The following is a 12,425-nucleotide window of genomic DNA, read 5'->3' on the forward strand; positions in this document are numbered from 1 at the left end:
CAACATTCTTCAGTATTTATTTAACAAAATAAACCCTCCGTTACAATTCAGAAGCAACGCTTTCCTTCACATCTTAAAATTCCATCTCAAATTCAAAGTACTGTGGGTCAAAGTGATGGATTCGCACGTAACCATCTTCTCCTCCACTGCTGTAGCTGTAAACAAGAGAAAGCACCGTTAAACCAGGCTCTGCAGCATACCAGACCACTCCACAGCGTGGACTGAGTTAGGTTTCACGCTCTCCACCCCATTCTTCACACTGCGACAACTTTCTAACAGAACGTTACCTCACACATTCAGATCAATTTATCATGTGTACAAGACATACAGCAGATATACAACCAACACACCCAAGGATGTGCTGGGAGCAGCCTGCAAGCACCTGCATCAACACAGCATATCTATAATGCCCAGCAGAACAACACAAAACAACATTGAAACAAATCCCTTCACCACCCATCCACTCAGACAGACAAAGGCCGCCAATTTCCAACCTCAGGGACACCTGTCCTTGGCCCCTGGACTCTCAGACACAGTCAGAGAAAAGTACCGCACAGGTAGGCCCTTTGGCCCATCCAATCCATGCTGAACCACTTAAATTGCCGAGTCCTAGCGACCTGCACCCGAACCACTGCCCTACCGTCCATGTACCTACTCAACATCTCTTAAACATTGAAGATGTTGACATCCGGTCTCAACTTTGGACTTCACTCTAGGACTCGACAATAAGCAGTTCTACCTTCAGCATGTCTTTGGGGCGAGGTCTGCAGTTGGAGGCCAAACGTCTGTGAGCTACACTTACACAGCATGTGGTCTCTCACTGTCTACTCTGTCCTTTGTACAGGGACGGGCAGATGACTATCCAAAACAGTTCTGAGACTCATTTGCCTGAACTCGGACAGACCACATTTCTGGTGGTACTGGTCGTAACTTGGAGTTCTAGAGCAGCTGGTTCAGCCCACAGAAGGTCAGTAACCAGTACAGTGAGGGAAATAAGCAAAACTCAATCAGGTTGCCCCTTTGGAAAGGAATGAACAATAAAAACACTTTTAAAATTGATTTTAAAGGATGTGCAGGCATTAGAGAGGGTCCAGAGGAGGTTTATGAGAATGATCTTGGGAAATAAAGTCTTTAAATATAGGGAGTGTTTGATGACTCTGGGCCTGTACTTGCTGGGAGTTTAGAAGAATGAGGAGGGATTTCATTGAAACCTATCATATATATTCACTCCCGCTAAAGGGTCTCGGCCTGAAATGTCGACTGTACTCTTTTCCATAGATGCTGCCTGGCCCGTTGAGTTCCTCCAGCATTTTGTGTGTGTTGTTTTAATATTGAAAGGTCTGGATACAGTGGATGTCAAGAGGGCGTTTCCAACAGTGGGAGTCAAGGACCAGAGGGCACAGCCTCAGAATAGGTGTGACTTTAGAACAGAGGTGAGGAGGGATCTCCTGAGCCAGAGGGTGGTGAATCTGTGGAATTTATTGCCACGGATGGCTGTGAAGGACAAGTCATTGGGTATATCTAAAGCGGAAGTTCTTGATTAGTCAGGGTGTCAAAGGTTACGGGAGAAGGCAGGTGAATGGGGTTGACGGGGATAATAAATCAGTCATGATGGAATGGCAGGGCAGATCTGAAGGGCCAGAATGGGCTAGTTTATCCTATTATGGTCTTATTTAAACTTATTTAATCTTTTAATATAGCCAAGAGAATATTTTTAATAACTTTCAACATTACAAATGTAAGAGGGATTCACTGACATGAATCTGTTGGTAGTTTCGGAAGTGTTGGTCTTACAGGCTGCCACATCAGTCTGAAGGTGCAAGTTCTCACCAGTCAGGACCCTCTCCTACAGACCAAACTGCTGCTGCAGGCAAGTTCAGGCAGAGGAGAGGCACAGTAGGTACCTCATCCCTGGTCAAGGCGAGCCAGCTTCTGATCAAAAGCTAAATTCAAAAGGAAAAGGGGCTTTTCTTTCATCGATTGTGTAGACTAATTCCTGTAATTTATGCAGCAAGATTACCAGTCAACTAAATACAAACTGCCTACATCAGAGTCAGAAACAGAAGCCTGAAGATAGCACTGTATTAAACACAAGCATAGTTAAAGTGTGCTATAATCTGTCTGTAAACAATGGAACTGAAACATTTACTGACAAACTGCATTTCATGTTATTGCACCTACATACCTTTTCCCATCTGGATGGAAAGCCACGCTGTTGATTGGGCCAAAGTGACCTTTCACCCTGCCAAACTCCTCTTCAAACGACAAATGGAAAAATCTGAAAAGGAAGGAATTTACTGTTTAATTGTAAAAATGAAAAGCAGGACAGAATCCTTTTACTGTTACCACTGGGTATCATCTCTGAAATCAGGACAGAGTCATCAAATCAACATGCACCACATGCCAGAGGAACTCAGCAGGTCCGAGTGGGGAATTGAAGAGGAAAGAATGAGGAGAGAAAAAAATACTACTGTAAGTTGGTGAAATTGATGTTCATGCCATCAGGTTGGAGGCTACCTAGATGGAATATGAAGTGTTGATCCTCCAACCTGAGAGTGGCCTTATCATGACAGAAGAGGCGGCCACGGACCGACCTGTCAGAATGGGAATAGGGATGGGAATTTAAATGGTTGGCCACTAGGAAATGCTGCTTTTTGCTGATGGAGCAATGGTGTCTCCGAAAGTGAACCTCAGATACTCAGGGTTCCAAAGCCGTTTTCAATGAAGGGCAGTCCAACAAAAAGTGTGAATGATGAACGAGATCCTAGGTGTCAACATCACCGACAGCCTGTCCTGGTCCAATCACAGAGATGTCATGACCAAGAAAGCTCACCCACACCTTACCTCCTCAGGAGGCTAAAAAAAAAAAATTCAGCATGTCTGCATGGGACAACGAGGAACTGCAAAGTTATGGACACAACTCAGCACATCACAGGGTCAACCTTCCTTCTATTGACTTCCCGCTGCCTCAGAAAAGCAGCCAATACAATCAAGGACCCTACCTACCCTGGACATTCTCTCCTCTCCATTCTCCCATCGGGCACGCATCATCAAGCTCAAGGTCAGCTCCTACCTCAGTCATCAGACTCCTGAACAAACTTTGCATGAGACAAAATGGCGTCTTGACCTCACAATCTATAATCTCATTATGATCATTTACCTGCACTGCACTCTGCCAGTAGCTTTTACACTGTATTCTGCATTATTGTTTTACCGTATTGCACCTGGATGCACTGTGTAATGATTTGATCTGTACGAACAAGCTTTTGACTGTATCTTGGTACATGTGACAGTAATAAACCAATTCCAATACCACACAAGGCTGAATCACATGAAGTCTCCTTTCAGTATTCCACTGCTGAAAGAATGGACAGAAACCTTTGCAAACAAGTGCAGATTCAACTTGGAAAATGTGCAATTAGCAACATCATTGTTACATACCGAGCCTCAAACTTCCCAATTCTGGTAGAGGTGGTTGTTACATCCATGGCTTCCTGACCACCACCAAGGACCACCTAGCAAAACAAATCTGCTGTTAGAGCATTAATCACACAGTGGTCTAAAGGTTGAACAAATATAGTGCGATCCCATTCACTGGTCACATAAAACATACTGTGAAATACATTTTGGAGCAGGAAAAAACACTCCCAAACACAGGGTAAAAAAAAATCAGCAATAACTAGAGATGGATTATGTGGGCAAAGATTCTGCCGAAATCAGTTTTCAAATTCATCATGGGCATAATCCTCCCCACCACAGGACATCTTCCCTCCACTGAGCATATCTTCATGAGGTGGTGCCTCAAGGCAGTGGCCTCCATCGCTCAGGGTCTTCATCCGGGACATGCCTTCTTCTTATTACTATCATCGGGGAGTGGGTACAGGAGCTTGAAGACACACAGTCAACATTTTAGGAACAGCTTCTGCCCCTCCGTCATCAGGTTTCTGAACGAACCCTCGAACACTACCTCACTATTCGTCTTTCGCAGTTTTTGTAATTTATAGCTTTTATGTATTGTACCATATTGCTGTCAGAAAACAATACATTTCACAACACATGTCAGCAGATCCTGAAATCCTGAGACACGATTAAGGCCTGTATATGAAATAAGACTTTTTTTAAAATCAGATGCAAAATATGATCCAATTTTTAGTGGTAACACCATAAATCAGCCTTCACAGCTCACTGTGAGCTGCACAGAAAATCTATTTTAGCATCAACACTACCCAGCTCAGCATTGGATATGGTCAATTACAGAATGCTATTTCTCAGGCATCACCATATCCTGTTCTGGTCACGTAGATCTTGTTAAGATGTTTTACTTTGTCACCATCAGTGCTTTGTGTCACAAAATGACACCAACAGTGTAAACAGGAAGAATTTGACAAATGCAAGAGGTTCTGCAGATGCTGGAAATCCAGGGTGCAACACTCAAAATGCCGGAGGAACTCAGCACGACAGGCTCCATCTTTAGAGAACAGTAAAAAGTCGATGTCTTGGGCTGAGACCCTTCATCAGAACAAAAATGTGTTCATGATCAAAATGGAGACACCAGAGACCACAGATGCTGGAATCTGAAGCAACAATCTGCTGCGGAACTCAGCGGGTCGAATGGCATCCGTGAGGGGTAGAGAGGGGGGTGCAGAATTGTTGAGATTTCAAGTTGAAACCCTGTACCTAAACTTAAAATGCAGAGGGGAGACGGCCAGTATGAGAGAGGGGGAGTGGTGAGACAGGAGTCCGAGCTGATTGGTGGACTGAGAGAGATGACAGATGATGGGCAGGTTAGTCCAAGTAGTCCATTTTGCAAAAACAGTCCACTTGTGTACTGGAGATGACATCAAACCATTTGATAGAGGTATACAAAATTAAGAGGGGTATAGATGGGGTAAATGAAAGCAGGCTTTTTCCAGAGGTTAGGTGAATGGGTTAAAGGTGAAAGGTAAAAAGTTTAAGGGGAACATGAGGGGGAACTTCTTCACTCAGAGGGTGGTGAGTGTGGAATGAGCTGCCAGCACAAGTGGTGCATGTGAGTTCCATTTCAACGTTTAACAGAAGTTTGAATAGATATGTGGACGGGAGGGTATGGAGGGCTATGGTCCCGGTGCAGGTCAATGTGAGTATGCAGTTTAAACAGTCCAGCACAGACTGGGCTGAAGGGCCCGTCTCTGTGCTGTACTTTTCTATGACTCTGAATTATGAAACAACCAAAATGAATTGTGCTCAATAAGCCACCTCCTTCACGGTCCATATGTACAATCTTAGTTATGTATGGATACGAGTGGTTAATTACAACTCTGCAGCATGACCAGAATTATCTAAGCAGTGCTCTGGTTTGCTGCCCGACCTGTTACGGTTTGGATTAGCCTTTGTTTCTCCTCTCCAAAGATATAATGAGCAAGGAAGAGTAAAGTATTTTATAGATAATGATTTAAAGCACAAACCCAAGAAGCTAACATCACTTTAAGGATCAAAAATGCTGTTGGACATAATACAATCAACTTACATGCTCCACAGAAGGTGAAATAGCAGCAGAATTCACAGGTCGCTCAGTCCTGAACGTTTTCAAGTGCTCCAAACTCGCAGAATCGAACAGCTGTAATAGAGAAAATCCATGGCTAAGAGCAGAAAGGCTTCTGTTTTTACCAATCAAACCTACGTGCAAAGGCCAAATGATGTGGTCCTGCCCTCACGACAGGCGCCAAAGTTCAGCCAATGTTTCCCATGACGCGGAAAAGCAGATGCTTTGTCACAGCTGGCCAGGCTCACCAGCAGCTCAACAAGATATGACCACAGCCAGCTAAGTTCTCCTCATTAAAGAACAAATTGAATCTGAGTAGATTTGATCGGCCAATTGGCCTAATTCTGCTTTAAAAAGAATCCTACAAAATGTGATGTTACAGAACAAAATTATTTTCACCATTTGATCTGTTTAATTGCTGCTCCTTAGGGTTCTTCCAGGAATCAAGAATGGTGAGCAGTCTCAATTCTTTAACAATCATTTATTTTAGAGTACAAACAAACATACAAATACTAAAGCACTGGTGAGGCCTCACTTGGAGTACTGTGAGCAGTTTTGGGCCCCTCATCTTAGGAAGGATGTGCTGACATTGGAGAGGGTTCAAAGGAGGTTCACAAAAGTGATTCCAGGTTTGAACGGCTTGTCATATGAAGAGCCGTTGATGGCTCTGGGCCTGTATTCACTAGAATTCAGAAGAATGAGGGGTGACCTCATAGAAACCCATCGGATGGTGAAAAGCCTTGATAGGGTGGATGTGGAGAGGATGTTTCCTCTGGTGGGAAAGTCTAAGATCAGAGGACACAGTCTCGGAATAGAGGGGCATCTGTTTAGAACAGAGTTGAAGAATTTCTTTAGCCAGAGAGTGGGGAATCCGTAGAATTCTTTGCCACAAGCAGCCGTGGAGGCCAAGTCTTTATGTCTATAAGACAGAGTCTGATAGATTCTTGATTGGTCAGGGTATGAACGGATATGGGGAAAAGGTAGGAGATTGGGACTGAGAAAAAAAATTGCATCAGTCATGATGAAATGGTGGAAGAGACACGATGGGCCAAAATGGCCTAATTCTGCTCCTTATACCTTACGGTCAAACTAAATAAGGAGCTGAGAAATAATGCTAAGATGAATGAACAACAAAGGAGGGGAAGGTAAAAGAAGAGTAAAGGCGGCAAAGATAGTGCCTCTGAAAAATCCATCACTTTTTATAATCCAGATAACAAAAATCCCTTAGATAAGAATAAACAAACCAATTGTTACACAATTACATCACATGGGCAATATGTTAATATTTAGCCAATAAAAAATTAGAAAGGCGATAAACCATTAAACTAATGGTGATACCATTTTCTGCTAGTAAGTGGGGATGAACCACCACACACTGAAAAATACACGAGCTTGTTAAAAGGTACAAGTGACTAAAATACAACTTTAGTAGAAGTACAAATTTTATAAAAAGTATTAAAAAAGTGGTTTCCAACACTCTTCTGCACACATTTCAGTTGGAGCAGAGTGGTTTAAATCCAGTTGAATTTACAGTTTAGCTTACTCCAGTGATAATGTCTGGAGTAAAGTGTTACACATTGCTTACCTTAGCAGTATTATCCTTCGAAGCAGTGATAAACATGGTTAGGTCCAACGACGTCTGGATGTCATTAATTTGCTTGGTGTGCTCTTTTGCTTTAGAAATTACTTCCCCAGACTGTCACAAGTCACAAAAAATTAAATGAAATGTTAATTACAACCAAAATACTAAAAGGCAGTAACATGAACTATAGACATTAACATGAACTATAGACAAGTGGGATTAGATAAGGACAGAGAATAATGCCGACACAATGGTCTGAATGGCCTGTTTCTACGTTGTACAAATATATAATTCTTGTTTCTGGGTCTTTTTATTCTAATGCTTATTATTCACTTCTCAATTAAGTGCAATGCTGCTATAATCTCCTGGGGCTAGATCAGAAGGTCAATTTAGATACTTATGGAGATAAAGACTGATCCCTGTGGAAAAGCCGAGTGAGAGGGAGGTAAAGATGATGGTTTGGTGGTAGGATCCCATTGAACATGGCAAAAGTCGCGGAGAATGATGTGCTGGATACAGAGGTTCATGGGTGGTCAATAGGGACAAAAGGAACTCTATCCCTGTTAAGGTGGTGGAAAGGTGGGGATTTGGTACAGAACAGGAGTTGAGTGCAGGAACTGCCATATTAAATGGTGGGGTCAACTAGGTCCTCTCACCCCTACTTTGAACTTTTCCATTATAAGGTGTTGATCACTGCCCATGAAGTGAGTTGCAGAAGATGCTCTCGCTAGATGCTGACAGTCATTAGTCTCTGCTTCCTTGGGAGTCTGCAGAGATTCAGCATGACATCTAAAACTTCGACAAACTTCTACAGATGTGTAGTGTCGAATCTATCGAGTGGCTGCATCACAGCCTGGTATGGAAACATCAATGCCCTTGAACGGAAAATGCTACAAAATGTAGTAAATACAGCCCAGCTCGTCACAGGAAAAGCCCCCACCCCCCCCCAAACCACTGAGCACATCTACACAAAACACCGTCATAGGAAAGCAGCATCCATCATCAGAGATCCTCAGCACCCAGAACATGCTCTTTTCTCACTGCTGCCATCAGGTAGGCACAGGTGCCTCAGAAATCACACCACCAGTTTCGAGAACAGTTATTACCCCTCAACCAACAGGCTCTTGAATAAAAGTGGATAACTACACCCACTTGCCCAATCCCACAGAAAATGATATCACTTTAAGGACTCTTTATCTCATGTTCTCATCATTTATTGCAATTTATTTATATTTGCACTTGCACAGTTTCTTGTCTTCTGCACTCTGGTTGATCTTTCATTGATCTTGTTACTGTTACTGTTCTGTAGATTTGCAGAGTGTGCCCCCAGGTAGATAAATGTCAGGGTTGTATATGGTGATATATATGTACTTTGATAATAAAATTTACTTTGAACTTTGAATCATTATTTTATTTGTACCTTAGCACTGAACTGCACCAATTCACCGTTCTCGTGCCCTGCAATGACAAATTCTCCGAGAGGTCCCCAAACAGCACTTGTGATCTTTGATTCATTGGCCGAGACCTTCATGTACGGTTCGTTATTATCTAAAGTTTAACAGGACATTAACAATAAGGTAAACGTTCCAAACTAGCTTACTGCTCCACAATGCTTTGCATGTGCAGAGCAACTGTAGCTGAATACAGCCAAGTAATCAAAGTCCAGACAGCAGTATAGGTAATACAGCAATCAACATATACAATGGAAACTGCAAAAACAGTCAACATGATAGGAAACAAAATAATATTCAGGACTGATTAACTAAGATGCCAGGGATAATTCCACTACCTATTGCAAAAAGTGCCACAAACGCTTGTAGGTACTTGCAAAAAGACAGGCATTTCCTTGCTTTAATATCCTGTTCAAATGACTGCATCTCTGATGGTCAAGCACTCCCCAGAGTCTGGCATGGGCTTGAACTCGGAGACAAGCCATCACACCAGATGTGACCTGACAGGTGACAACACAGGCAAAAACGCTGGCCTTGTGAGCACTCATGAATTTACAAGTTAGACCAACAAGACAACTTCATCAAATCAAGCAACTAGACACTTCCAACTGACAATTCATTTTAATTAGCAGAGCATTAAAATAAGTGACTGTTAATTATGGATTCTTTACTTTGAATTATAAAACCTGAGGTGTAACACCAAATGAAAAAACATATGAGATTCAACTGCTTTCTACGCGAACATCACAGAATCTTTCCACTTAGGAAATGTGGACGCTGAAGCTGTCAGTTGTTATCTATACGTTCTATATGTTGGAAATGAATACAGGAGGCATCAATTAATGCACCAACTCAAAGCCGTTCCTTGCCAACTACCACTATTTTACTCAGACAACTTGTCCTAATCCAGGGGTTCCCAATCTTTCTTATGTCATGGACCAATACCATTAAGCAAGGAGTCCATGGACCACAGGACAGGAACCCATAAGACTACAAGGTATAGGAACAGAAACAGGTTATTTGGCCCATCGAGTTTGCTCTACCATTTCATCGTGACTGATGTACTATCCCTCCGCACCAGTCAGCTGCCTTCTTCCCATACTGTTTCATGCCCTGACCCATCAAGGATCATCAACCTCTGCCTCAAATATTCATAAAGACTTGGCCTCCACAGCTGCCTGTGGCAACAAATTCCAGATTCACCGCACTCTAGCTAAAGAAATTTCTCCTCATCTCAGTTCTAAAAGGATGCACCTCCATTTTCAGGCTGTGTCCTCTGGTCTTAGACACCCCCACCATAGGAAACATCCTCTCCACATTCACTCTATCCAGGCCTTTCACCATTCAATAGGTTTCAATGAGGTCACCCCTCATTCTTCTGAATTCTAATGAATCTAGGCCCAGAGTCATCAAACGCTCTTCAATCCCGGAATCATTTTCACAAACCTCCTTTGAACCCTCACCAGTTTCAGCACATCCTTTCAAAGGAAAAGAGTCTAAAACTGCTCACGCACTCCAAGTGAAGCCTCACCAGAGATCTATAAAGCCTCAAGGTTACATTCTTGCTTTTATATTCTAGTCCTTTCAAAATGAATAATATAAAAAACCCTTCTAATCAATCAAACAGATTTTAAATATCTGACAGTCACCCAGCTTTTTAAAATACTTTTAAGGCAACCATCTCAGCAATAAGGATTTAAAAAAAAAATAAATCCTATTACAATGAACCTTGCTTACTTATTTGAGCAGGATCTCGGATGTCAAAGAAACTGACGTAACAATTGTAGCCCATCTGCTTGTCTGTTGAGAACATGATGATGTTGCCACTGAAGTCAAATCCACCCGTTCGGACAGCAGAACTGGTTTTAAACAAAGCGAGTTGCTTTCCTAATAACAAAAGCAATTGAATATGAATAAGGACAAACAGCACTGCAAATAACGAGACAAGAATATACATGAAAGAGAAATTTTAACAGATTCTAATGTTTTGTTTTGCACAGATTATCACTGGCAAACGCTAAATTTGTTATGCAGCAGCAGTACATTGTAATAAAAACAAAAACTGTAAATTACAATCAACGTATACAGTTGCAAGGAAAAGTTTGTGAACCCTTTGCAATTACCTGGTTTTCTGCATTAATTACACATAAAATGTGGTCTGATCTTCATCTAAATCACGATAATTGGCAAACACAATCTGCCTAAACTAATAACGCAAACAACTGTACTTCTCATCAATAGTGAGTGCACCATTTAAACAATCACAGTCTAGGTTCAAAAAAGTATCTGAATCTCTGTGGTAATGCCTTCTACAAAAACAATGAGATGAGATTGGGGGTGTGGGTTGTAGAGGGGCCCTGCCTGATAAAAAAAAAGACACACAAAGTCAGGTTACTGCTTGTCTCAAGAAAGATCTGTTTATGTGCACCATGCTTCGATCAAAATAACTTTCAGAGGACCTTGGAAAAAGAACTGTAGAGATGCACAAAGCTGGAAAAGGCTACAAAATCATTTCTAAAGACTTGAGTGTTCATCAGTCCACAGTAAGAATAGAAATAGGCTACAAATGGAGGAAATTCAGTACTGTTGCTACCCAGAGCAAAACATGCAATGCTGAAGGAGGTGAAAGAGAACCCAAGGGTAACAGCAGAAGACCTGCAGACATCTCTAGAACTTGCTAAAGTCTCTGTTCATGTGTCCACTATAAGAAAAACCCTGAAAAAGAAAGGTGTTCATGGAAGAACACCAAAGAGGAAACCACTGCTCACCAAATAAAAACATTGCTGCATGTCTCAAGTTGTGAACCTGGATGAGCCACAACGCTCCTGGGACAATGCTCTGTGGACAGATGAGACAAATGTTGAACTTTTTGGCAGAAATGCACACTGCTACGTTTGGAAGAAAAAGGGCACTGCCCACCAACACCAGAACCTCATCTCATCCCAGTCGTGAAGCATGGTGGATGGAGTATCATGGTTTGGGGCTACTTTGCTGCCTCAGGGCCTGGGCAGCTTGCAATCAGTGAAAGAACAACAAATTCAAAATTCCATCAAGGCATTTTACAGAATGTCAGGATAGTGATCCATCACCTGAAACTTAATAGAAGTTATGATTCAACAAGACGGTGACCTGAAACATGAATAAATCAACAGAATGGTTTAAAAAGAAAATTCATGTTTTAGAATAGCCAAGCCAGAGTCCAGACCTTAACCCAATTGAGATGTTGTTGCACGACCTAAAGAAGGGTGTTCATGCAAGTATCCTTGATGAACTAAAACAGTTTTGTATGGAGGAATGGTCTAAAATTCCTCTGCTATTGTGCAAGTTGGATCAGCAGCTACAGGAAACATTTGGTGGAGGTTATTGCTGCTAAAGGAGGTTCAACCAGTTATTAAATACAAGGATTCACGTACTTTTTCCAGCCTGGACTGTGTAAGATTAAACAATATGTTCAATGAAGACATGAAAGGTACAATTGTTCGTGGGTTATTAGTTTAGTCAGTTTGTGTTTGTCTATTATTGTGACTTACATGAAGATCAGACCACATTTTATGAGTAATTAATTCAGAAAACCAGGTAAATGCAAAGGGTTCACAAACTTTTTCTTGCACCTGTGAGGTCAAGAGTCCACCTCATCACACTAGGGAGTATTCGATGGTCTTCTAACAGTGGAGTTCCTCCTCATCTGTTCTAAATGGACATCTCTCTGTTCCGAGACTGTGCCCTCTAGTCCTCAACTTTCCCACTACAAGAACATCCTCTCCACATGCACTCCATCCCCCCTCCCTCCCACCGTCCTTCAAAACTCTCGCGAGTAGAGGCCCACAACCAACAAATACCCCTTCATTCTCATGAACCTGCTCTGGACTCT

The 12,425-nt window shown here is 42.1% G+C and overlaps 1 protein-coding gene across 1 annotated transcript in view; it reads right to left on the reverse strand.

Annotated features, from left to right (window-relative positions):
* The window catches only part of eif3i (eukaryotic translation initiation factor 3, subunit I), a 17,268-nt gene continuing 4,843 nt past the window's right edge, over window positions 1–12,425 (reverse strand). Inside the window, exons 5-11 of the mRNA XM_072246636.1 lie at window positions 10,292–10,441; window positions 8,524–8,651; window positions 7,107–7,217; window positions 5,507–5,596; window positions 3,442–3,515; window positions 2,186–2,278; window positions 1–155 (exon numbers count right to left, since the gene is read on the reverse strand). Coding sequence (XP_072102737.1) covers window positions 74–155; window positions 2,186–2,278; window positions 3,442–3,515; window positions 5,507–5,596; window positions 7,107–7,217; window positions 8,524–8,651; window positions 10,292–10,441 — 728 coding nt within the window. The 3' untranslated portion in view covers window positions 1–73. The remainder of the gene's footprint in view (window positions 156–2,185; window positions 2,279–3,441; window positions 3,516–5,506; window positions 5,597–7,106; window positions 7,218–8,523; window positions 8,652–10,291; window positions 10,442–12,425) is intronic.

Source organism: Mobula birostris, chromosome 29 (assembly GCF_030028105.1).
Source record: "Mobula birostris isolate sMobBir1 chromosome 29, sMobBir1.hap1, whole genome shotgun sequence".
Taxonomy (NCBI): Eukaryota; Metazoa; Chordata; class Chondrichthyes; order Myliobatiformes; family Myliobatidae; genus Mobula; species Mobula birostris.